Below are 25,254 nucleotides of genomic sequence, written 5' to 3' on the forward strand. Positions count from 1 at the left end.
AGTCCAAGTCGTCTGCTTTGAGCTTCAAGTCATTTCAAGTTCTTAAACTAAAGCTTAGATTTTGACAATTTATATGAATTTTTAACTAAATTGTACTTTTTAATCCGGCCCGCCGAACATGAGGAATAAAATAATAATTTTCAGTATTTTAAAAGTCATTTCAATAAATAGTAAATACCGTGGGACTTGAAAGACAGATATTTAGTTGTAATGCTTTTTATCACATTCAAAATACTGTCACTGCATTTATTGTAGTCTCTTTTAAACAAGATGTTCAGAAATAATCCTAACAGTCTAATGATAACTTAACAGAACGCTTAAGTTGCGTGAAAGAGATACTAAATTTCCATAACTTTTCCAGGATTTCCAGGACCGTGGGAACCTTGTAACCAATACTAATCAGACCTGGTTCATCTTAGGTTTTCAGATGTGAGAAGAGGCTGCGACACAAATGCACAATTACAGGTTTAGTCTTGTTAAAAGTTTATTTTCTCCATAAAAATGCAAATCTTTTAAAGTTTACACAGAACATGACAAGCTGCAGTTTCAGACGTCGCTTTGTAGACCAAACTCATGATGAAAACACAATTTCAAATCAAGTTAAATTATCAAAATGTACAGAAAAAAAAAACATAGCTAGCTAGATTATATTCGAGGACATTTAAAGGCAGCTTAAAGTGCATATGACAGGTTTTTCTAATTATTACTTTGAAAGAGTTAAGAGTTAAAAACAAAAAATTAAATTAAAAATCTATCCAAAAATGCAGAGACAAGTTACATCCAAGGAAAACATTGATCTAACAAAACAGAGGTGTTGAAATGTAGTTGTTCTAATCTAATTCTAACTATTGTGCAATTTAAAAACCTTGGTCCTTGTTAACATTATGGTTTCTCGATATGTCCAACCAGGCGTTTATAAACTTCACACACACACAAAAAAGGCAACGACTAGTAAAATGTTAAATATACTGAACAAAATAAGCGGTGAGATTATTAGTCTAACCTGTCATATGCACTTCCCAACACAAAAACCGTCCAGTGAAAGCTCGTATCAGGACAAAACGACCCTAAACAAAAGGCAGATGCAGCATTTGAACTGAAAATCCCGATACCTCGCTCCTCACCGGCCACAAACACTTCAGTCAAGTTTAGGCCCGTCACGATAACACATTTTAAAGAACGATACATTGCGATAAATGAGCCTTTTGCAGCTGATGGCATCGACGTTCCCCCGGGGGTGTGGGGTCTGAAGCTCTGTTACTCAAGTTAGAATTTAATCTGAGTTTTGTTTTAACACGGTCAAAAAGAAAAAACTGACTTCGTTGGAGCTACAACAAGAGAGAGGATTTGTGCCGTTAAACAAGTCCATCTCAAATAACATAGTCACAAACAGGCTTTAGAGAACAGTTTTTCAGTTCAGTGCTTTCACCTTTTTGGAATTTGAACACTCGCATCAATCACAGGCTCCTAAAAATGTGTTGTTTAAATACATTTTTTAACTCAGAAACGAGAAACTAAATCATATCTCAAAGAACGGTGCAAGAAACGCAAACGGAGAATGGTGAATGGTCATATTTTTCTATAGCACTTTTCCAATTTTTTCTCGAAGCGCTTTACAACAAGGAACCGCTCACACATTCACCCACCAGCGTACGCAGACACTGGGGGCGAGGTGGGGTTAAGTGTCTTGCTCAAGGACACAACGACAGCATTCATCTGTGGGAGCTGGAATCGCGCCGCCAACCTGTGGGTCGGTGGATCTGCCCGCTTTATGTCGAGAGCGGGATTCAAACCGCCGACCGTCAGATCAGTGGGCGAATGGGCGACTGAGCTACTGCCGCCGCCCGAAATTCAACTTGGCAACTGGACAAAAGTTTATTTGGTTTGAATCCGAACTGAAGAAGCAGCTGCGAAACGTATTCACCAAATAAACTTAATAAACTAAACTAAACCAAATTGAATTGAAAATTAAAATTAACTAAACCAAATTGAATTGAAGATTAAAATGAACTAAACCAAATTGAATTGAAGATTAAAATTAACAAAACCAAATTGAAATGAAAATGAAAATAAACTAAACCAAATTGAAATGAAAATGAAAATAAACTAAACCAAATTGAAATGAAAATGAAAATAAACTAAACCAAATTGAATTGAAAATTTAAATAAACTAAACCAAATTGAATTGAAGATTAAAATAAACTAAATCAAATTGATTTTCTCCTTTGCCATGAATTCTACCTGGACGATTGAGAGATTTTACACATGAAACACAAATGTTCAGATGATTTCATATTCTCAACGTGAAGCTTTTGTCATTTTAGACCGGGGTCTCCAACTTTTTTCCACCGGTGAGCAACATTTACAAAACAAAATTGAGATAGAGCCACAAATGTTGGCATCTCAATACAAGAAATTTTGAGCCATGTTAAGCCTTAGATGAAGTAAAGTTAAATTCCTTTAAAAAATAAACCATTATATCCATCAATTGGTGCACATAATTAGACTAAAAATAATAGATTTACACTGGTAGCTCCTGAACTACAGGTTGGAGACCCCTGCTTTAGACTTACTCACAGTGAGAAGAGGAACCACAACTTTTACTCAAGTAAGAGAACCGTTACTTCAATAAAAATATTACCCAAGTAGGAGTAAAAGTATGCTTCTAAAACGTACTGTGAAAAAGTTACACAGGTAAACATAACTGAGTACTATCCACCGGTGTCCAGAATAATAAGTAGATTTTGTGATTATCGTGACAGGCCTAAGTCAAGTTTAAATATTCCCGAAGCGGTTCACAAACCTCAGGACGCCATTGCACGTTTCAGGAAAGATCCTTCATAATTTTACAGCATAAAAACAGCTCAGAGCCACGTTCCCTGCAAACTGTATCTTTACAAAACAGCAGGGCAGACATCGCCACCTGTCTCCTAAAATTAACATGACATTTTTAAGCATAAAACAGTTATTCTTGTGTAGTTTTGTACAGTCTTACAGAGATGGGCAAAATATCGACAGCAAGTTCACTTCAGATTGTTGTTTTGATGATCAGGAAAATGAAAAACGTCTAATATTAAAAGGGCACTATGCGACTTTTGTGGTGAGGGTCTGCTCGTCTCCATGGAGATGTTATTGCGCTGAACAACTGAGTCACTGCGAACACGCCGACAATCCGTTGGTCCCAGACAGCACCCTCCCTACACGCCACAACTGAACAAAGCCCAGAGTCACCGTGAACGCCACAAACTCACCCATCCAACTGTTGTGTTTCCTTCAAAGTCCGGTGTGGTTTATTTGTGAAAAAAGTTCGAAAATAGACCATTTAATGACAGTGCGTCTTATAATCCAGAGCGCCTAATAGTGCGGAAAACACGGTAGGTGATAAACTAATAAGGGCAATAGTCTAATGAGGTTCATTTGGTCTTCCGATCATTTATGTTATTAGGTTATTTTTTCAGACCAAGAGTTTGTTTTCGTATCTGACAATTTCGACTGCTCACTCGCCGTCTTCCTCAGAGTCACATGATGTTGCTGTGACGTGTCGCTCAGCTGATTTAAACAGGTTTTGGTGCCGTCTTCCTACCGGAGGAAGCAGAACGACAGCGCCATCCCGCAGTCCGACTTCTTCAGGACAGTATCCCAGGTGTGTGAAGTACGGAAACATGCCCACGGGACTATAAACCGGGACGAGGGGGCTTTTTTATTCTCACACACCTTTGATATTGTCCTGAGGAAGTCGGACTGCAGATGGCGCTGTTGTCCTGCCTCCTTCGGTAGGAAGACAGCGCCAAAACCAGCTGTACATGAATAAATGCAAGTTAAATGCCACACTGTGGAAAACGCCAGGCAAAGCATCAGGGTTCCCACTCTTTTTCGCTGACAAAACTTCAAAACTTTTCCATGACTTTTTCATGACCTAAAGTGAATTTTCCATGACTTTACAGCACCTGCATCAGACTTTTAGAGCTGAAAATGTAGTGTTAACTCTTTCCACTCACCTTATGGTTTGGTGTTATAGTTTTTTAACATTCAAAATCCTGTCAGTGCATTTATTGTCGTCTCTTTTAGAACAAAAAGCGCAGACGTTCGGAAATAATCGTAATAGTCTCATGAGAACTTGTAGTTGCGTGAAAGGGATACTAAAATTCCATGGCTTTTCCAAAACTTTCATTGAATTTACAAAATTTTAGGACTTTTCCAGGATTTCCATGACTGTGGGAACCCTGAAGCATTAACATCTCCACGGAGACGAGCAGGTGGTCGACACCCATCAGAAAATGACATAGTGAACCTTTAAAACGATGCGAAATGAGTTGAAGAAAAGAAACTTGTAGTACTTGAAACCTGTAATTTTTTTTGTTATATTTTCAGTGTTTTTGTGTTTTAATTTCACAGTCCAGTCAGTGCGCAAGATTTGAACCTAAGGCGAGACCTTCAGAGGCACATTTTAACACTTTTTTAGATAATTTTCTGCAGAAGCAAAAATTTAAATTACAATAAAAACATTAATTTGCCCACCCCTACACGACTACGTAACCTATAAGGCATCTTTTAAAAAACATCAGACCAAAAACTGTACTGGCTCGAAATTAGCTGAATAAAATAATTAAATAAAAAGTGCACTGTGTAACATTTCTCGTGAAGGGTTGGCCAACTGTTTGTTTCCATGGAGACGTTGTTGCTTTGCCCGAATTGTTGCACAGTACGGCATGAAATATATCGATTTTTCACATATTCAATTACACGTTTTACTGGTTAAAAACATGAGTGAGGTTGCACAGATTTGACCTGTAAGTTCAATTCGTTTTCATGGAGACAGAAAAGTTTAATACTGTGGAACATTCGAGGCAAAGCAGTGACGTCTCCATGGAGAAAACAAGGTGGGCGTAGCCTCGACCAGTAAAGTTACACAGGGCGCCTTTAAAAGAATCGATATGAAATAAAATGTCAAGAAACTACCCATTTTACAAGTAAAAAAAAAAAACATGATTTTTTTTTTTTTTTGTTAATTTCTTTGTCATTTTTTTATATTATGAACATTTAAAAAGGTCCTGTATTACACAAAATTTATTATATCCATGTTATAAAGTAGTTAAATCCGTGTGTCGTTCGTTCATTCGTTTTTCAAAATAAAACCAAAAAAAAAAGAAAACTTAAAAAAAAAAAGATTTTCTTCATTATTTGTCTCCAAAACCAAAATGAAAAAACGGATAACAACTGTTTTCTGTTTACGTGACTTAAACTGCGATGGCGGAGTGAACCAGGACTAAACCAGGACTAAATCAGGACTGAAACAGGACTAAACCAGGTCTAAACCAGGTCTAAACCAGGTCTAAATCAGGACTAAACCAGGACTAAACTGGGCTCAGTCCTGGTCCTGGTCCCGGTCTCAGTCCCGATCACCCGACAGTCTACGCGGGTGCACCTCCAGGCCTGTTCCGATACTCTTAGTTCAGTCCTGGCTCAGTCCTGGTTCAGTCCTGGTTCAGTCCTGGTTCAGTCCTGGTTCAGTCCTGGTTCAGTCCTTGGTTCAGCCTTGGTTCAGCCTTGGTTCAGTCTTGCATCGCAGTTTAAGTCACGAAATATAACGGAAACACAAAATCAAAAACCGAAAAAACTAATCGTTTCCAATTTTCTTCATTTTGGTTTTGGAGACAAATAATGAAGAAAATAGTCATTTTTTCGTTTTCGTATTTTTGATTTTATATCGAAAAACAAATCAACGAATGAAACATGGATTTAGTTACCTCATCAAACTTAGACCTGTGTTTTGTTTCATTCACACATATTTGTCTACATCTCCAAAGCTCAAAAAAATGCTCCCTTCCACCTTGTGATGTCATGAATAGTTTGCTTTTACGTTTAGTTCAGCAAAGATCGGCACTCCTACTGAAATAATCCAGATCTTTCCAGTGAAGGTGTATGAATTCGTTTAAAACACGGTGGAGCACTTCTTTTATTACCACATGACATCACAAGGTGGAACTGTTTGAGAGAAGAACTCATTTAAACACGTGTGAATGAAACAAAATACAACTCCAGGTCTGTTTACGATGAGGAAACGACATTATAACATGGATCAGAAATCGCGTACAGTGTAATATAGACCTTTTAATTTACAGCAGATGAAAAAAATCTCACATCTACCCACATGTAAACATTATTGAATGGAGTAAATAAGCAAGAACAGATTGTAATTCTCCACTGATCGCAGACAAGCACTGGTTTATAAATAAATAGCGCGGAAATTTTGATCTTTAGTGATTGTTTTGAAGAAGCCGTATTGAGTTGAAATCCTAAAGTCAAGTCATAGGAGTCCTCTGGGTTCAGGGCACACAGGCCGTACACAGAAACCTTTTTGTTGTGACCTTACATCTGAGCAAGCGCCGCCTGTTTGTCGGCCTCAAATTCTCCTTCGTTTTCATCGTCTCCGTTGTAGTCGGCCAGGTCCTCCTCCTCTTGGTCTAGCGCACACAAATTAAAGACACATTAAAGCCATTTATAGCACAGATATTTATCGACCTAAATACAAAAACAAAAAAAACAAAAAAAAAAAGGTTTTCAGTGTTGATTTCATGAACCTGAACAAGACAGATTCAGATTCAGTGACATTTGACACAAAAAACTATCAATTTTTGTCTTCCATTTGCTCCAAACTACATATGTACAGTGGTGGAAGAACAATGAATTTTGTTATTTAAATAAAAAGTACAACAAAAGCAAAGAATACTAATGTAAAAGTATTAGAGTACCCCTTTAACGCCTACTAGAAACAACCCATACATACATGACTAGGACTACCCATAGAGCATAACTGCACAAAAGAAAACGGACTTCCACGAGTGATTTTAAATGATTTTCACACTCATGAACCATAGTGAAACACAGACATATTTGGAATCTACCAACCGACTTTGATCCCAAAGGGGCCAGATCAGAAATCTAATGTCATATAAATCCCAAAAATTGCAATAAGTTCAAATATTTGTGCAGAGAAACACAAATCTATTACAAAAATCTTTTTTAATTGATGAACTCTTTCTTTTACAAAATATTATAATATTATGAACAACCTGAAACTTTAAGAAAAATACAATTTCAACACAATGTTTTAACATGAACTTGTTTAAAATTAACTTGTAGAAATAGGAGTAAGTAAATTTTTGTTGTAAAATCCTGGACTCGGCTGCACTTTTCTCATTTTTGGACATTTTTCTGATGAGGGCGTCATGGTCAACAGTCAAAACGATCGTCCTTTAAGAGCGTTTGGAAAGAGACAAGTCTTCATTTGTGCTGCTCTGGTGGGAGGGGCCACGTACAGAGACACTGGAGACACTGCTGTGATAAACACCACAGAAAATTAACAATATTTTAATAAAAAATAGAATTAAAATATTTTAGTAGAAAATTAGCTGAGGGCCAGATTAAAGGTCTTGGAGGGCCGGATCTATGTTTGACACCTGTGCCTTAGACTCTGAACTCTTCATTTATGGATGTTTAAATGTGATTCAACTCATTTACAGGTTTATAACAGCTCACTGAAAAAGAGAATACTTTCTTTCTGCATAAGCGTTTGTTTCTGTAGCAATTCCGTCATACATCTCACCTCGGGAAAAAAAAGACTGAAATATTTCAAAGGACTCGCCTGAGAAACATCCAGATTTCAGGGCAATTTTGGTTCATAATGGAGTAAAAAGTCTCCGAACGTTTGTACAGATATCGCAGGACTCCCTAGAGACGCATCACCGGCATTCTCACCTTCGTAAGTTTCACTCTCCGAAATTCCGTGGCTATCGCTGTTTTCCACTTTATAATCAACTTCATCATCACTTTGAAATCTATAAAAGTCACTTTCTCTAAACTTATCCATAAAATACGCCCGCTCCTCATAATTTTTAAAACTGTGCGCCGCAATTTTTCCAATGCGTGTGTTTCGTGTTGTGTTTTTTCCGGCAGCTACAATAGTCACACTTCGGAAAAAATCTGCAAAAACGTATCCTTGAATCCTCTTGGTCAGCCTAGTGTGGGTTGTAGTGGCCCCCACCTGTCGCAGCCTCTGTTTACATGTGAAAAACAGGAACCGTTTCTAATCGTCGTCAAATTACGTCTCTAGTGATACAGCGGAGGTGTCAAAACACGTCATTAAGGATACAACAGGGGTAGTTAAATGTCGTCTTCATGGGGGAAAGAGTTGAAAATAAACTTAGAGCAAAAAGTCCAAGTATTTTGTGCAGATTTTGTGGTCAAATCAATTGCAGTGATTTTAATAAAGATTTGTGCTGAATTTTGTTCAACAGAAACAACTGAATCGATCTTTTTATTTGTTAATTTTTCTTTGCTTAAACTATGAATGTGTGAAAAATAAGCTCCAAAAATCAGTGTGTGAAAAATCAGCAGGTCTCAAAACAATAATAAAAAATACTTTTACTGTTCAGTCCTGTTCAAAAATGTAGTGCAGTAGAAAGTACACATACCTGCTCTCAAATGTAGAGTAATAAAAGTTAAAAAAAAATCCACTTTAAAATCTACTTAAATAAAGTAACGATACTTAATTGACTTATCGTTCAATATATCAAAGCCGGAATCATATTTTTGGGGTCAATATTTATTTTTTGGCTATATCATGAGTTTTGAGCCATAAAAAGTTGGATTAATAACTTGTATGACTCATTACAGATGCAAACTAAGAAGTAAAGAGTTTCATTCTGCAAATTTACCTTTTGTGGCTCATGATTTTTGTACAATATTGTAGATTTAGAATAGTTTGGTTTAGTGGTTTAAATCTGCTTCATGGTTATTTATCATCTATATTCACTTCAAAATGTGTGATGGTGACAGGCCTAACTTCAGACTCGTACCTAGGTTTTCCCGTTTGTCGGCTTTCGGTTTCTCTGGCACCACCTCCTGGTCTTCAGTGTCGTACTCGTCCTGCAGGTCGACTTTCTGAGCGACGTCTTCTTCTGCTTTTCCCTCTGACAACATCAGGTCCTCCATCCCGGGATCTAAACCAGAAACAATACACAGACACGAGGGTTAAAGACGCAATATGTAATTTACTGGATGGAGACGCAAACACACTAAGTTACAGATCAGATGTGTGGAGAGGCAAGCGTGCTCACTGTAAGATGTCAGCAGGTTTTTAGGCTCTGGGGCCTCATTTATAAAGCTCGCTTACGCAAAAAATCATTGCGTAGGCGCTCTTTATGGCAACCACGGGATTTATGAAACTCCTTCTAAGTGCCATGCTTTGTTTATCTCTACGGGTCTGCTGTAAGCTCTGCGCAAAGTCTGGAGACATGGGGAAAAAGCGACACTTGTGGAGAAGAGCACAAGTGGAGAGAGTTCGAGGAAATGTTTGATCAGGTGGTAATAATGACATAAAAACATAATATCTGTGCCCGTCCTGACCCAGGCCCGCGCACTCACAGAGGTAGGCAGAGTTTGGATATTTCGGGTGGACTTTTATTGGCAGAATAACAGCGCCTGAGCTGTGTCTGATGTGTTACATGCCAAATCTGTATTCTTTCTGCTGAAGCGCTTGTCCCCTGGCCGCTGGACTACATATCCCTCCCTCACTCCTTTCACTTTCGCGTAGAGGGCTTCAGAATCTTTCGCACATGCTCATAGCCGCCTGCTTTGACCATTCAGACCCCCACATGCACATATCTATTAGTATAAATGCATAAACAGGGCCAGTACCCACATACACACAAGCAGACTTAAAAATATAGTGATAAAACTCAAGAAAACTGCGAAAAAAAAAAACTATTCGGCTTTATCTGCAAAGGTATGCTAGCCTGATTCATCAACCGGTTTCCACAAAGTGAGGTCTGACCTTGCAGAGTTAAAATTCGTTTGCTCGACAGTAGGCAGGTACTTTTTTTAATTTAACCAATCGCTGCTATTTGGTCGTGATGTATGTAATGCGCCGCTAACGGAGTTGACTGGTATATTAAGCTTTTCCCAAATCCCGTAGGAAGAAGAGCAATAACGTCTTTCCCCTTGATAAAATTCACCAAACATTCTCTTTGTTCTGGCTTTAAATCCTCGATCTCGGGAATCAATGCCAACACAAAATGTATGGCTCTTCGCTGATTGGCTGGTGCCCAAACTCGCACTTCTGGGTTTTTTGCGAACTGTCTAGTGCATTCTTATTCATGACCTAGCCGCAGGAGAGAAATGAAATAGAGCAGTGGCACTAGGTAGTACCAGCCTGGCTAAAGATGTGCTGCCTAAATATTATGAAAAATTATTAAAGATGAGTCGTTGTTGTCACTTTTAGTTTTGCATTTATTTGTTAAACCTTGTTTAAGTCTTTGACGTGACCACGTGGTGCTGCGTGGAGCGTCCCCCTCCCTCTCTGTCCGGCGTGTCTCGGTCAAACCCACTGATTATCGGCTCATGTTTAGGGAAATCTCATTCACAAGTCACTTTGCTCTTTTTATGGTGAGGTGGAGATGTGGAGAGGGCGTGATGTGACGAGGGTTCATGTGTGCAGATTCTAGATGCAGGTGGGATCTACAAAGCCTGGACTGTGCATTTGAGTGCACATGGAGGGTATTTTAAATGTGGAGTTTGCGTGGCACATGCCTCTGGTGGCAACAAGCAGTATGCACTATCTTAGGAGAATTCCTGTGCAGTTGTTTATAAATGAGGCCCCTGATCAGTAAAAATACTTGTAATTAAATATAGGAAATGCAGTAACATCTCTCTAATTACATTTCCATGGAGACAATTTAAAGATCAGTCACATGTTTTTAAAGCCTTACCTTCTGTGTGAGACTCATCTTTAGTATCCATGAGCTCCATGTCTTTGTCGTCTGTCGTGTTCAGTTGTTTAATGTTCTCAGCGCCCCCTGGTGGTGGAAGAAGGTCCTGCTTCACTGCTAAAGAGGTCGGAACAGCGAGAGGGTCTTGTTTGGACAGGCCCTGGTCTGATGAGTTACCCGCTGCTACTTCTAAAAGACAGAAAACAGAGAACAGTTATTATTGCGTGATTTGAGTGAAAATTAGGGACAGACATCAAATAAAAAACACTTTATTTTAGTATAGATCAAACTGAAATGACTTATCTTTGCTTCTAAAACTGTTACATTTTTTTTTTTTTTGTTGCTTATGTTTATCGTGACCTGAATAAACGCAATTCCAACCTGATAATCTTGACAAAAACTTGACAGATATCACAGTGTTATCTCAAAGCAGATAAACAACTTGTCTCTCCGGTTGTTTTTATCAGGAGTTTGAGAAGAGGCATGAAACAAGGTCAGGTTTTAACAATAGCCACACTCACGATAATAAAGTACAGTTAGAGATCGGAATGTCCCGCTAACGTTACAGAGGGTCAGATAGATTAGATACAAGAGTGACACATGCACGCAAAGCTGTAGTAGTCATAATAAAAACATTTTAAACTCAATTTCAGTACCAGAAAAAAAGTCCTATACTGTATGAGTCTTATGTAGTGTTTTCCAGATACTCAAAATCGCTTTACATTTTTCTGTATTATTCATTCACTCCACACTCAGAGGTAGAGATGTAACGATATCCAAATCTCACGTTACGATATTATCACGATACAATATTTATTGCGATATTTTGGAGAGGCTGATATAATTGTAGATAGGACGCTTTTTTGCTTTTAAAATACCTCGACAAGATTTTGGTGTGAATTATTACCATCATAATCTCAAGAATTCAAGTAAAAAACATATTTCTTCACGTTGTCTGTGCTGAAATGAATCATGGGATCTGTAGTTCCCCATGTTTATTAAGTACTGCAGCTGTAAAACCATGCATTTAATCAAAGGAACTTGTGATTCGATATATTGTAAAGCCCCAGGGTATCACTGTGCAAATTTTGACAATACGATATCCCAATATTTCAGTTATTGTTACATCCCTGCTCAAAGGTTTGATAAGATACTACAGTAGCCACAGCTGCCCTGGGACGAAAGTGAGGCTGCCAATCTGAGCCATCACTCACACACCACTTTCATAGTAGGCAAGGTGGGTGAAGTGTCATGTCTAAGGACACAGCAACCAGGACCACTGACGTCCCACTGTGTATTCCCAGTGGTCTCCCATCTTAGTACTAAGGCCAAGACCTGTTTATCTTCAGACATCACATAAAACAGGACATAAGGAGTGACCGTCTCCTTCCTGTTTTATACAATAGAACGTCATGTTGGACAGACAATAATTGTTGTGTTAAAACCATGAGGTTTTTTGCTTGTTCTGAAATACTTACTGAAGTCTGTCCTCCTCGATAGATCAAGACCATTCTAAAATGATTTAGGAAATGTCAAAATATTGTTTTAAGTACAGATACTTCACATGAAATTATATGCACGGACTTAATAGCAAAGGAGAAATTCAATTTGTCAACTGAACAATTTGGGTCGAAAACATTTCGCAGCTCATCCTAGCTGCCTTAATATCTGTCAGCAGGGAGGAGCTAATTACACTGAAACTATTCTGAAACTAACACATCTACTTGTTTACAGTTTCTAGATTCTAAATGGGCGACTGAGAAATTCTAGCCTGATTCATCAGTCGGTTTTACTTCATTTCACTTCGTACAAACCCTCTGACCTCGCAGCATTAGGATTCATTCGCTCGACGGTAGGCGGGTACTTTTTATCATTTAACCAATCGCTGTTATTTGGTCAGGACGTATGTAATGCACCGCTAACGGGGCTAACTGGTATATTAAGCTTTTTCCAAATCCCGAAGGAAGAAGGGCATTAATGTCTTTCCCCTTGATAAAATTCACCAAACATTCTCTTTATTCTGTCTTTAAATCCTCGATCTCTGGAATCGTTGACAACTCAAAATATATGGCTCTTCGCTGATTGGCTGGTGCCCAAACTTGCACTTTGGGGGTTCTTGCAAACTGTCCAGTGTATTCTGATTCCTGACCTAATCGCTGGAGAGAAATGAAATTGAGCGGAATCACGAGGCTAGAGGCTAGAGGCCTGGCTAGAGGAATTCTACATACACAAGCTTAATATCATTTAATATTTGGGTTATTTGATAATACAGATGTTGAGTTGACGTCTCATTCAGCGTTGTACCGTTAGTCTCCAGGATGTTGTTGCTGAGCAGTTCGGAGGGCTGGTCTTTGGGCTGGTCTTTGGGCTGTGAGGGACTCGGCGTGTGCTCCACGGGAGACATCTTCGTAGTTTCATTTGACACTTTAACCGCATCAACATTATTAGCCTGCAGGAAAAAAAAAAAGACAGTCAGCGCTAATTATATAAGCTCAAAAGTGTTCCTCAAAGTAAAATAGCTCCTCTGTGTTTACAACATAAACCCTCCACAGTCATGAATGAGTGCTAGTGCAGCCTCTGCAGCTCAGGGAGGGAATTCTGGAGAGTCTAAGCAATATCACAATACTAAGGAATAGTCTTGATTTTCACGATATACATCTCACGGTACGATATTTACTGTGATATTTTGTGGAGGCAAAACAGCTAAAAATATGAATATGCTACTTTTTCATCTTAATCCAAAGAACTTAAAAGTGCTTAGAATTGTCATTTCTTCTTGTAGTCTGCACTGAAATGGAGCAAAGGATCATGGTCTATGTAGTTCCCCCTCTTTTTTATAGCTATTGCTGCACCATAACTCTTAATTTAACCAAAAGAGACTTGTAATTTAATATATTGTGATGGTCCATGATATTATTGTGAGAACTTTGACGATACGACATCACAATATTTCAGTTATTGTTACATCCCTAGTATCTATACCTGCTCAAATGAGTATCTGCTAGTTTTAATATTAATATGTATCTGATATTCAATACTTTTGACCTTAATTCTGAACTTTCACGTGAGGCATGGTCTGTCCATGAACTGAGAATGAGGATTTAATTATTTTTAATTATGATAGTAGTTCCCTTTTTAAACCACTGAGAGCTCAACTCAGCTGTTTTAAACTGTTTATCTGAACTCATGACATTTTAGTGAAACATTTTAGCTGAATACTGAGCTACAATGGTGCACAGTTAGCAGCTCAAACATGTGAAGGTAAATACATCTCACTTATGGGTCTCTGATTAAAAGAAAATAAGTGAAATGTCTATTTTTACTGCAGGACATGAGTAAAATCTACTTCCACAACCAAAAGCCCCTCTCACTGTTGCTCTCATGTGACATTTCCGTGCCTACTTCCGTTTAAATGCACAATTTCTTCACCTGTGATGAAGCAATCAGTTTCTCTATTTTCTTCTGAGCCTCGAGTTTCGCGGCTGCCACTCTTTCGTCACACAGCTCCTTCTGAGACAGGACTTGTGCATTACAGTGAGTCCTATAAACAAAACAAAAAATACAGCTCATGTAAAAGTCGGTTAGACTAGTTATTTCACAAAAGCATAAATAACATCAAGATATTTAAGGTTATATTAAAAATCTTCCCTTTTACTTTCTGGTTGGATATTGGCAGCAGAGCAGGCCACATTTTTTTCCACAACAAAGTTATGCCACACAATTCGGGCTGGGTACCATTAAGAAGTTGCCGATACGATACATATCTCGATACAGTGCACTTTCGAATTGATACGATATATTTCAAAACAATTCGATACGGTTCAATAAAAAATAAAGGCTAAATCATGGCTGTGATATTAAAGCCTTTGTTAAACTACTTCTTGTGCAAAGTTCAGATGAAACACAAACATTTTAAGCATCAAAACTGTGAAAACGTCAAATGTGTCGCATAAACGAGTTTCTTTTTCTCCAAACAAGCAACAAAACTGTAGCTCTGTAACAAAATACTTCAGTAAAATTGTGTAAAATATACCAAAAAATACTCTTGGAGATATACAGCAGCTCGCAATATCGACACTGTATCATCACATTAAAACATGGTCGATTTTACATCTTTGGGTCATTTTTTCATATTATCTTGGGTCCTAATAAGTGAGTTTGTGTTTATTTTTTTAATTTTGTTCAAAATCTTAAACAATACGATATATCGATACATACAATTAATGCCATTTTAAACTGACAAAATTGCCCTCTTTGTGCATAAATTGTCTGCATTTTGGATGGGATTTTCAGTGTTGATACTGTTTTAGGACTCACAGCTACTTCCTTCCTTTTTTTTGAACTTTACTTCTCAACTTATTTTCACCACCAACTGCCACTTGTAAATGGAAAACCATGATTCATCTTTATTACAGACAGAGTTCTATCTCACCAAACCAAGTAATACTGTCTGTTACCATTGTTAGTATCTTAATTTTCCTTAACATTGTTGGTATTCTTATGTATTATTGCAAGCTATAACAGTGACTCTTTGTCCGCACTTGTAAATAGTTCATATACCGTATTTTCCGGGCTATTAGGCGCTCTGGATTATAAGGCGCACTGTCATTAAATGGTCTATTTTCGAACTTTTTTCACAAATAAACCGCACCGGACTTCAAACGAAACACAACAGTTGGATGGGTCAGTGGGACTTTGTTTGTGGCGTTTACAGTGACTCTGGGCTTTGTTCAGTTGTGGCGTGTAGGGAGGGTGCTGTCTGGGACCGCTGGATTGTTGGCGTGTTCACAGTGACTCAGTTGTTAAGTTGTGTCTAGAAGCGGCACATTGCACTCGCTTTTTCGGTTCGTTCCTCCGTTTCGTTCCTCCGTTCCGTTCCTCCGTTCCGTTCCTCGTCGGCGTGGAGTGATGAGTGTGTCTGTGGGTGTTTTTCGCTGTGCGGTCGCTGTCTGCTCCGTGTGTGTTTGTGTGCGCTGCGGCTTTGTAGTTTAACGATGTCGTGCTGAGACACCCGAGTGCATTCGTGTATAGGGCGCTCTGAATTGTGGCTGTCGTTTTTTGATGGGGTTGGAGGCTTAAGAGCGCGTCTAATAGCCCAGAAAATACGGTAGTTTACTGTAAAACGTCTGAAAAATTCAAAAGAAAGCTCATTGTGTTAGATTAGAAGAGGGAGGTGTGATTAAATAAGTTTTCTTCTTCCCACTCCTTTTTGGGCCAACTGTTTATTTTTATGAATTTTGTTGTTGTTGTTATTTCTGCTATGATTTCATTAAGGTTATGTGTTTCAATGTACATTTCTTACTTGCCCAAAATAAATACATAAATCAAAATACTTAGAAAAACATGAAAACTTCTCGTGTGCAGTTGAGTCTTATCCACAGTGAAACTTACATGTCGTAGGTGAGTTTGTTGTTGAGAGTTTGGATGGTGCCCCGACAGCTCTCCAGCTCCTTCTGTAACTGCCCCACGTTATCATTCAGCTGATTTAACTGACCTAAAATACACAGAAAAGTTCACAGCAAAAACAGGGCAAGAGCATAACAATATTGGAAAATGTTCTGCTTGTTTTATTTCTGAAAGGTAACTCCGAATCAAATCAGTATTCAGATCCAAATGCTCATTTTCTGAAGATTAGAAATTAGACTGAAATCTGAAGTGAAAAACTAACTGTTTTGTTTTTGTTTCTGTTTTTTGTTGTTTTTGTGTTTATTGTGGGTGTTACTTTATGTTTTTGTCTTTTGTTTTATGCTGATTATTGTAATGTTTTTTTATTGGTATGGATGTGAGGATGTGTCGATATTTATTCATTTTTACTGCTACAGATTTGCTCTGTCGAAGTTTCGTTGTATTTCATACAATGACAATAAATAATCTGTCTATCTAATTGTTAAATGTTGATTGTTGTATTTTTTTTTTTATGTTATATTCTGTTACTTATTTATTTTACAGTCATTTCTTAAATAACTGTAAAATAAATATAATATAATGTTTTAGAAATAAAGCATTACATTTTATTACTTAAGTGTACGATATTTATTGCGATATTTTGGAGAGGCTAATATAATTGTAGATGGGACACTTTTTCGCTTTTAAAATACTTTGACAAGATTTTGGTGTGAATTATTTCCGTCATAATCCCAAGAATTCAAGTAAAAAACATATTTCTTAATGTTTTCTGCAGTGAAATGAATCATGGGATATGTAGTTCCCGATGTTTATAAGTTGTTGCTACTATAAAACCATGTATTTAACCGAAGGAACTTGTAATTTTGATATATTGTGACAGCCCACGATGTTATTGCGAGACTTTTGACGATACGATATCACGATATTTTGGTTATTTTTACATCCCTATAAACAACACACTTTCAGGGGCCTGTGATCAGTACGAGAGTTTATGGTTTTAGTCTGATTAAATGAGTAAACACCTGAAAAACTGTTGGTTAAAGCTTCTGTAATGTAACTGTAATTTAATTTAATGTCAGAGGTTGCTTATTAGTTCTTTATGGTCAGATTGTATCCAAACAAAGCTCAGATTAAAGTCTAATTTGAGTAACAGAGCCTCAGACAGAGCAGAGAAATGTTGATAACCTCAGCTGCAAAGTATCACTTATAAGATTAGTGGTAGAACCTAATAAATAAATAAATAAATAATGTAGTATTAATACACTTTGGTGAAGGTGCTTTATTATTATTATGCTACTACAATGATTAATATTGTATCTTTCAATGAGAAAAATCTAGATAAAATTCTTACCTTTGAGTTCTTGTATCGTTTTTGTACTGGATGAAATGTTTTGTTGCAGTACAACCTGAAAACAAAATATATTTTCAGTTATAAAACAATATGTGGCCTTTACTGTTGTGTGTTGTTGGTGTGAGCAGATTCAAGCTGCACTTCAACGAAAAAAGAAGGAAGTACTTTTTTTCAGTTGGCTTCAGTTCATATGCAACCCAATCCAGAATAGTCCTTTTGTTTCAGAGTGCATACCAGGGATAAAACAGGACTAAACCAGGACCAAACCAGGTCTACATCAGGTCTAAACCAAGTAAGAGCAGGGCTACACCAGGGCTACACGAGGACCAAACAAAGACTACACCCAGACTACACCCGGACTACACCCGGACTACACCGGACTACACCCGGACCACAAAGACTACACCAGGACTACACCAGGACCAAAGACTACTCCAGGACTACTCCCAAAGTACTCCCAAACTACTCCTGGACTACACCCGGACTACACCAAGACCAAACAAGACTACACCAGGACTACATCAGGACTACACCAGGACTACTCCCAAACTACTCCTGGACTACACCCGGACTACACCAAGACCAAACAAGACTACACCAGGACTACATCAGGACTACACCAGGACTACTCCCAAACTACTCCTGGACTACACCCGGACTACACCAAGACCAAACAAGACTACACCAGGACTACATCAGGACTACATCAGGACTACACCAGGACTACTCCCAAACTACTCCTGGACTACACGACAACCAAGCAAAGACTAGTCCAGGACTACAGCAGGACTACACCACGACGAAGCAAAGACTACTCCAGGGCTACTCCAGGGCTACTCCAGGACTAAACCAGGACTACAACAAGATTACACCAAGTAAAGCCATGACCACACCAGGACCACATCACAACTATACAAAAAGTACACCAGGACTACACCACGACCAAACCAGGAACAAACCAGGCCTACACCACAACCAAACAAAGACTAGGGTCTACACCCAGTAAAACCAGGACCACACCGGGGCCACAGCAGAACCACAGCAGAACCACACCAGGTCTAAACCAGGACAAAGCTGCACACAGCCTTAAGTACCTTCTCTCGGCTGCAGGTGCTTTGGGCTCCTTCTAGCTGTTTCTTGTACAGGTTTTCGATGTGACTGATCTGCTCTTTCTGTCGTTGGATTTCTTCTTGGAATTCTGTTTTCTTCATTTCCACCACTCCTCGCTCCGCTGCCCCACGCCGCACCTGCCCCTCCAGCTCGTATAACTTTGTCTGGTGAGCACAAAGTGAAGGGACTCAGTCAAGATTTAAAATATACAACAAAATGTAAACAAAACTACTGTATATCTTAATCAGTAATATTTTGTGTACTTAGATTCTAATTAAGATCAACAAAAGTCACCAAAAAGAACCAAGAATCCAATCCAAAATATTGCATTGTAAATAATAGTAATATACTGTCCGTCCCCCACTATCTTACACTTTCAATTGTTTATTTAATCAGTAATCTGCATTAAAAGTTTCAAGTTGGTATAAGGGTCCGGTCAAGCGGTAATGGAGGGAAACGGGCAGATTTTTATACTCAAATAGCTCTTATTCAGAAACTAGAGGGACTATTGAAATAAGTAATGTATCAGAATGTAGGAAAGAGTTAACACTCCAACAGGGTAAAGTTAAACCTGTGATATTCTTTCAAGTTGTTGACCAAAAATTTTAAAACTCATGTCGGTAACGGAGGGAATGAAATATGCAGCACTTTTTGGACAATAAATACAAACAGTGATAACTCTTGGTTCTCACTTACATATCCTTAACAAACTGGTTTGAATATTTGCTTCATATAGTTTTCTACCATATGGTACAAGATTAGGTTGAAAAACCTCTTACTTTTTGAGTAATGAGATTTTTTTTATTAAGAAATGTCATGGTAACGGAGGGAAAAGTAACAGAGGGAAAATTGTGCAAGCAAGTAGAAGGTGCATGATTTTACATAATTTGTCAGCTTTTTTTCTTCCAAATACTTTAATATTACTTCAAAATGAAAGGAAACTATTTCTATAAAATATGTCAGTCCTTCCAAGCAATTTTTTTATCATTTTACATAATTTTTTTTTTTAAATCCTGTACCTTCATCAACAGTTCAAAGATCGAATAACACAAGATATGATGAAATACATCCATTTATTTACATGATTTGCAGGTCTTTGAAATTTGGGAAATAATTTTTGTTCCATGTTCATACATGGTCTGTTTAAAACGTATGTAACTTTAGAACCAAAAATGGTACAGAAAAAAGGTAAACAGTTTCATAAACTAGAGTACATATGTATCTGTTCAATACATTTTTATATCAGATGCATTAACTTGAATTTTTGGCCTTGCTGTTTACTTCTGCTTGACCGGGCCCATAAACAAGCACATTAAACCAGTGTTATGGTAGTTTTCATGTGTGGATTTACTGACCTGTAGCTCCAGGTTCCGGGAGCTGGAGACCCAGTAGTTAAAACCCAAGACCAAAATGCAGGCGATGAGAGCAGCGATCAACAAAGGGGGGGACCTGCCCCCACGACGACCGTTCCCAAGGCCTCCCATGGCTCTCCACTAACTGAAACGAAAAAGCAGCGCTGTCGTCATGATCGTAAAATTTCAAACTTGATTTCAGTACTAAGGAAGAGACACAATACTCGATACCAATACCACAATGTTTACAAAAAAAAACAAAACACCCTTTCTTTATACAATAGAATGCGATTTTTTACATTAAATAATAGTACTTTTTTGTATTACCGTGTAGATTATATCTGTGTAATCCCTCAGTGGTCCATGTGCGTATACTTGTCTATGTGCTCTTATACTTTCTCTGATACAGCTCAAAATCATTCTAAATCTATTCAGGAAAGCCTCAAGCCTTCCTGTCAATGTAACTTTTCTGAATGAGTATCTAGTTTCGATATGAGTTTTAACATGTACACTTTTTATACTTTATCCAGTCTTAAAAAGTCAAAGTGGTTCTCATAAATGACAATGTGATAAGGGAACAATGACAGTTTATTAAGTTTGATTTCAAAGTCCATCGTCTATAAACATTTTTATTTAGTCATAAAGCGTGTATTACTCATATTTTTAATTTTATTTTACCACTTGTCTTGTTTGGCTACTGTTGAAACACTGCAATTTACCTTTGTGGGACAAATATTCATAATCTTATCTGATGGGAACATACAGTCAGTTTTCTTTAAAAGGTCCTATATTAAAAAACTGACTCTTGTGAGCTGTTAAACATGTTACAGTTGTTCGAAGAAGACACATAAATCTTCTGTAAATCTCATAATGAACCTGGAGGTTTGACTTGCGCCATTTCCGCTCAGCCTTCCGGCACTCCCTTTTCTCATTCATCATTCCTCCACGGAGCTTTTTGCTTATCTTTAACCATTTTAACCTTTTGAAATTGCCTCATGTTCTAATGTTGATGATGTGTTGAACTCTGTGACTTTGAGTGTTTTGAATGTTCTGCATGCCATCACCCCGATAAAGGTTAAAACCTCCAGGTTCATTATGAGATTTACAGAGGAACAATGCATACGTACAACTACACTTTGAGTAAAACAAGAGAGAAGTATTTTTCGGACATTATTGGTAATTGCAGTAACAACTCTCGTGTCCTGTTTGCAACAGTGAACAGATTAACAAACCCTCCAGCTCCACTGCCAACTAATGGAACTAATTTCCACATCTAAATGTAATGAGTTTGCAGTTTTCTTTAATGACAAAGTTCAGGGCATCAAAAATGCCATCAATTCCACAACACAAATAACAAGCTGCAGCCACAGAGACACTTAGAGCTGAATCACTTTGCACCTGTAACTGACAAAACTGTTTAAGAGATCGTTACCTGTCTGAGTTCATCTACTTGCTGCCTGGACATGTTACCCACTAGATTTCTAAAGTCCGTCCTCAACAGTTTACTTTCACCACTCATTCACAAAGTGAACATGTCACTTCAATCTGGAACATTCCCAAACGCGTTGAAAACTGCGGTCATTAAGCCTCTCCTAAAGAAGAGCAGTCTTGATGCCACAGTACTGAACAATTTCCGACCCATCTCAAATCTGCCGTTGTCCTTGAAAAAGCTGTTTACCAACAGCTTACGAACTTTCTCCAAATGAACAACTCCTTTGATGTTTTCCAGTCAGGTTTTAGAGCCCACCACAGCACTGAGACTGCTCTTATCAAGGTGACAAATGACATCCGCCTGAACACTGATGCAGGCAAAGTCTCAGTCTTGATCCTGTTAGATCTGAGTGCTGCTTTTGACACTGTCGATCATGGGATCCTCTTACAGAGACTAGAGGACTGGGTGGGCATCTCTGGTACTGTACTAAACTGGTTCAAGTCCTATCTAGAAGACAGGAAGTATTTTGTTGAAATTGGAAACTGTGTCTCAGATCACATGGCCCTGACCTGTGGGGTGCCTCAGGGGTCAATCCTGGGCCCCCTGTTGTTCAATCTCTACATGCTGCCATTAGGCCAGTTAATAAGCAGCAATAATGTGTCCTACCACAATTATGCAGATGACACTCAGATCTATGTCTCTCTGGCAGCAGGAGACTATGGACCAGTGGACTCACTTGGTCACTGCATCCAACAGATCAGTGTGTGGATGCAAAACAACTTTCTCCAGCTAAACTCTGACAAGACTGAAGTCATAGTCTTTGGTCCACAGAAACAAAGGGACAGTGTCAGCAGTCACCTCCAGTCTCTCTCTCTAAAACCTTCAAATCAGGCAAGAAATCTAGGGGTAATAATGGAATCAGACTTGAACTTTAACAGCCACATCAAATCAATAACATCTGCAGCCTTTTACCATCTAAAAAACATAGCAAAAATCAAAGGTTTACTGTCTAAATCAGACTTGGAGAAACTTATCCATGCGTTTATCTCCAGTAGGTTAGACTACTGTAATGGTCTGCTCACTGGTCTCTCCAAACGAGCTGTGAGACAGCTGCAGAACATCCAGAATGCTGCAGCTCGGGTCCTTACTCGAACTAGGAAGTACGAGCACATAAGTACTGTGCTCAGGTCTCTGCACTGGCTTCCTGTGCCTCAGAGAATAGACTTTAAAGCAGCTCTGCTTGTGTACAAGTCTCTCCATGGCCGAGCACCAAAGTACATCTGTGACATGTTAGTGTCATATGAACCATCTCGCACTCTGAGGAGCTCAGGGACCGGCCTCCTGCTGGTGCCCAGAGTCAGGACTAAACAAGGGGAGTCAGTGTTTCAGGTTCATGCAGCTAAAACCTGGAATAGTCTTCCTGAACATGTGAGACAGACTCTTCTGTGACGCTGTTTAAATCCAGGCTCAAAACATTTCTGTTTAACTGTGCATATAACTGAAAGGTTTTCATTCCGCACTCTTCTCTCCAATTTATGTCTCTCTTTTTAAATTTTAATCTTCATGATTATTTATGTTTTGATTTGTTTTTATTATGATTTTAATGTATTTCTTATTCTGTAAAGCACTTTGAATTACTTTGTGTACGAATTGTGCTATACAAATAAACTTGCCTTGCCTTGCCTTGCCTTAAAATGTTGTTACCTCCTCAAAAATATAGTGGAGTTTTGTTTCATTAACATGTTTGAGTAATCCTTTATTACTTTATTATTAGTCTGTCTAAAGTCCTGTTTACATGAGAACGCCTGCAGGTAAAAACAACAAATATTCGCTTAAATGGTGACGGCGTTTTTGAGGCTGAAAAATGCAAAAATCTGAAACCACCCTCCAGAGTGGAAAAGTTGAAAATGCTCCGCTGTAACATTTCCGTTTACACTGCCCAAGATGCAAAACTCTGGTCAGATCTGCTCAGGTCGAGTACACATTTACGTCACATACATACAGTACACAGAAACAAACATGTCAGATGGCATGCATACCCAATCAAATTTCACACACTTTTGCGTCACCGTATGCACGCAGATTTTACACTCGTCTAAACGTGAAATAAAAAGTGAAGACGCCCCTTTTGCATCTTCTGTTCAGACAGTCATCATATAAATGTGACCTACATCTCCAAAGCTCAAAATGCTCCATTCCACCTTGTGATGTAATGAAGAAGTAGTTTTCAAGTTACCTGCTACCTTTTGTTCACTAGAGATTGGCAATTCCAGGTCTGAAATTATCTAAATTATTCTAGTGAAGGTGTATAGAGTTTAAAAACACAGTGAAGCACCTCCTATAGCCAGAATTTATGGGTTAAATATACAAAACACAACTCCAGGTGTGTTTTTGAATAGGACACAACATTATAACCGATCAGAAAGCAGCACCACATGGACAGTTTAATGATTAATTAGTATTTCCATAAGAATTGTCCCAAAACCAAAAATACACAAATGTTGAAGCTGATCATTTCTATAGTGTTCTTGTCATGAATCACAATACCAAAATTCATCCAGGTAGGTTAAGATCATTCTAAAACTCTTCAGGAAAGGTTCATTGGATTTTTTTTTTTACTATATTTGCTCAAATCAATATCAGTTTCGAAACCAGTTTAAGTATTAATTAACATCTGATTTCCCATGCTTTTGACAACCTTATTGAAATTGTAATGCTATAGTAATTACATTTGTTAGTCTTTAATAAATTACAGTCTTAAATCATGCTGTATAAACCCTGTCAGTCTTGTATAATCTCAGTTTCACCGCAAAATTTATATATTGACACATTTGCATGCCTCACATCGCAAACCCTACTGACCACAGACTACTGCGTTATCGCACTCAACCATAATAAAAGGTTTTGGGAAATACAAGAGCCCATTCAAGTGTTATAATCTCTGAAAAGCCCTCATATTGTTACATTTTTTTTTATATTTAACTCTAGTATTTTGCCTTGTAGATTTGCACTGAATGAAAATCACCTCAAGAAAACAATGAATTAATCCTGTAAATAATGCCTTGAAACTAATCCAACAAAATCTACGGATATACACGTATAACTCGAAGATTTTTAAACTACTCAAGCACATTTGGTAGTTTGTTATTGTCCATTTTGGTTCAATATGCTAACAACGACGCTACGTTTGAAGCTAATGCTAAGATGTTAATGGTTAGCAAAAAGAGGCTTTTACGTGTTATATTTTACGTACGTTTTGCACCAAATCGGTGGGCTAGCAGGGCAAAAGTCGTGCACATGGTTAACAATAAAAGGTGTAGTATTTAGAGCGTTGAAAGTAAATATAAGAGAGTGATAAAAGGTTTTAAATGGATTATTACCCCGAGGTGCAGCCGCGGTCTCTTGTGTTGTGGCAGTTCTCTTCTACGGGTGTTGCCTTTACGTGCGGTAGGAAAAAAGACACTCCAATTGATAAACCGTGTAAAGAGAGTAGACAGTAATGATTTTATTTTTTATTATTATTATTATTTTTTTTTTAAATACAGTCTTTGTATTATAATCTATGTGTGTATCATTATTAGGCAAACTTTATTGATTAGAAACAGTAGTTCACACGTCACAATATAATATAACAAAAGTAAAAATATAAAATGATAATAATAGATTCTAAATAAGTAGCAAGAAATAATAACAACTACAACAACAACAACAATAATAATAATAATAATAATTTATACAAGAGGTCATAAGAAGACAGTGCAACAATGACATGATGATTGACAGGACATAGGGTTATCCGTTACATAAGGGTGAGTTATTGTACAGTTGTAGGGA

General features: G+C 38.0%; 1 protein-coding gene across 1 annotated transcript; it reads right to left on the reverse strand.

Moving 5' to 3' along the window:
- Nucleotides 1–519: 519 nt before the first annotated feature.
- On the reverse strand, nt 520–24,863 carry golm1 (golgi membrane protein 1). Its single transcript, XM_020917391.2, has 10 exons — nt 24,801–24,863; nt 19,992–20,133; nt 18,621–18,800; nt 17,527–17,581; nt 16,161–16,263; nt 14,199–14,310; nt 13,074–13,218; nt 10,770–10,958; nt 8,859–9,002; nt 520–6,464 (listed from the first exon to the last, which is right to left on the reverse strand). The coding sequence occupies exons 2-10, from the start codon at nt 20,118–20,120 to the stop codon at nt 6,370–6,372; spliced, it is 1,152 nt and encodes a 383-aa protein (XP_020773050.2). The 5' UTR covers nt 20,121–20,133; nt 24,801–24,863; the 3' UTR covers nt 520–6,369.
- Nucleotides 24,864–25,254: the final 391 nt, after the last annotated feature.

Source organism: Boleophthalmus pectinirostris, unplaced genomic scaffold (genome assembly GCF_026225935.1).
Source record: "Boleophthalmus pectinirostris isolate CB_2022bp ecotype Guang Dong unplaced genomic scaffold, ASM2622593v1 HiC_scaffold_4, whole genome shotgun sequence".
In the NCBI taxonomy this organism is placed as follows: domain Eukaryota; kingdom Metazoa; phylum Chordata; class Actinopteri; order Gobiiformes; family Gobiidae; genus Boleophthalmus; species Boleophthalmus pectinirostris.

Bases quoted from the DNA above. Each gene is read 5' to 3' on its own strand.
- golm1 (XM_020917391.2), bottom strand. From the start codon at position 20,120: ATGGGAGGCCTTGGGAACGGTCGTCGTGGGGGCAGGTCCCCCCCTTTG. The intron at 18,801-19,991 runs GTCAGTAAATCC...TGTGCTCACCAG, and splicing joins CCCGGAACCTGGAGCTACAG to ACAAAGTTATACGAGCTGGA. The intron at 6,465-8,858 runs GTACGAGTCTGA...TGTGTGCGCTAG, and splicing joins CGACAAACGGGAAAACCTAG to ACCAAGAGGAGGAGGACCTG.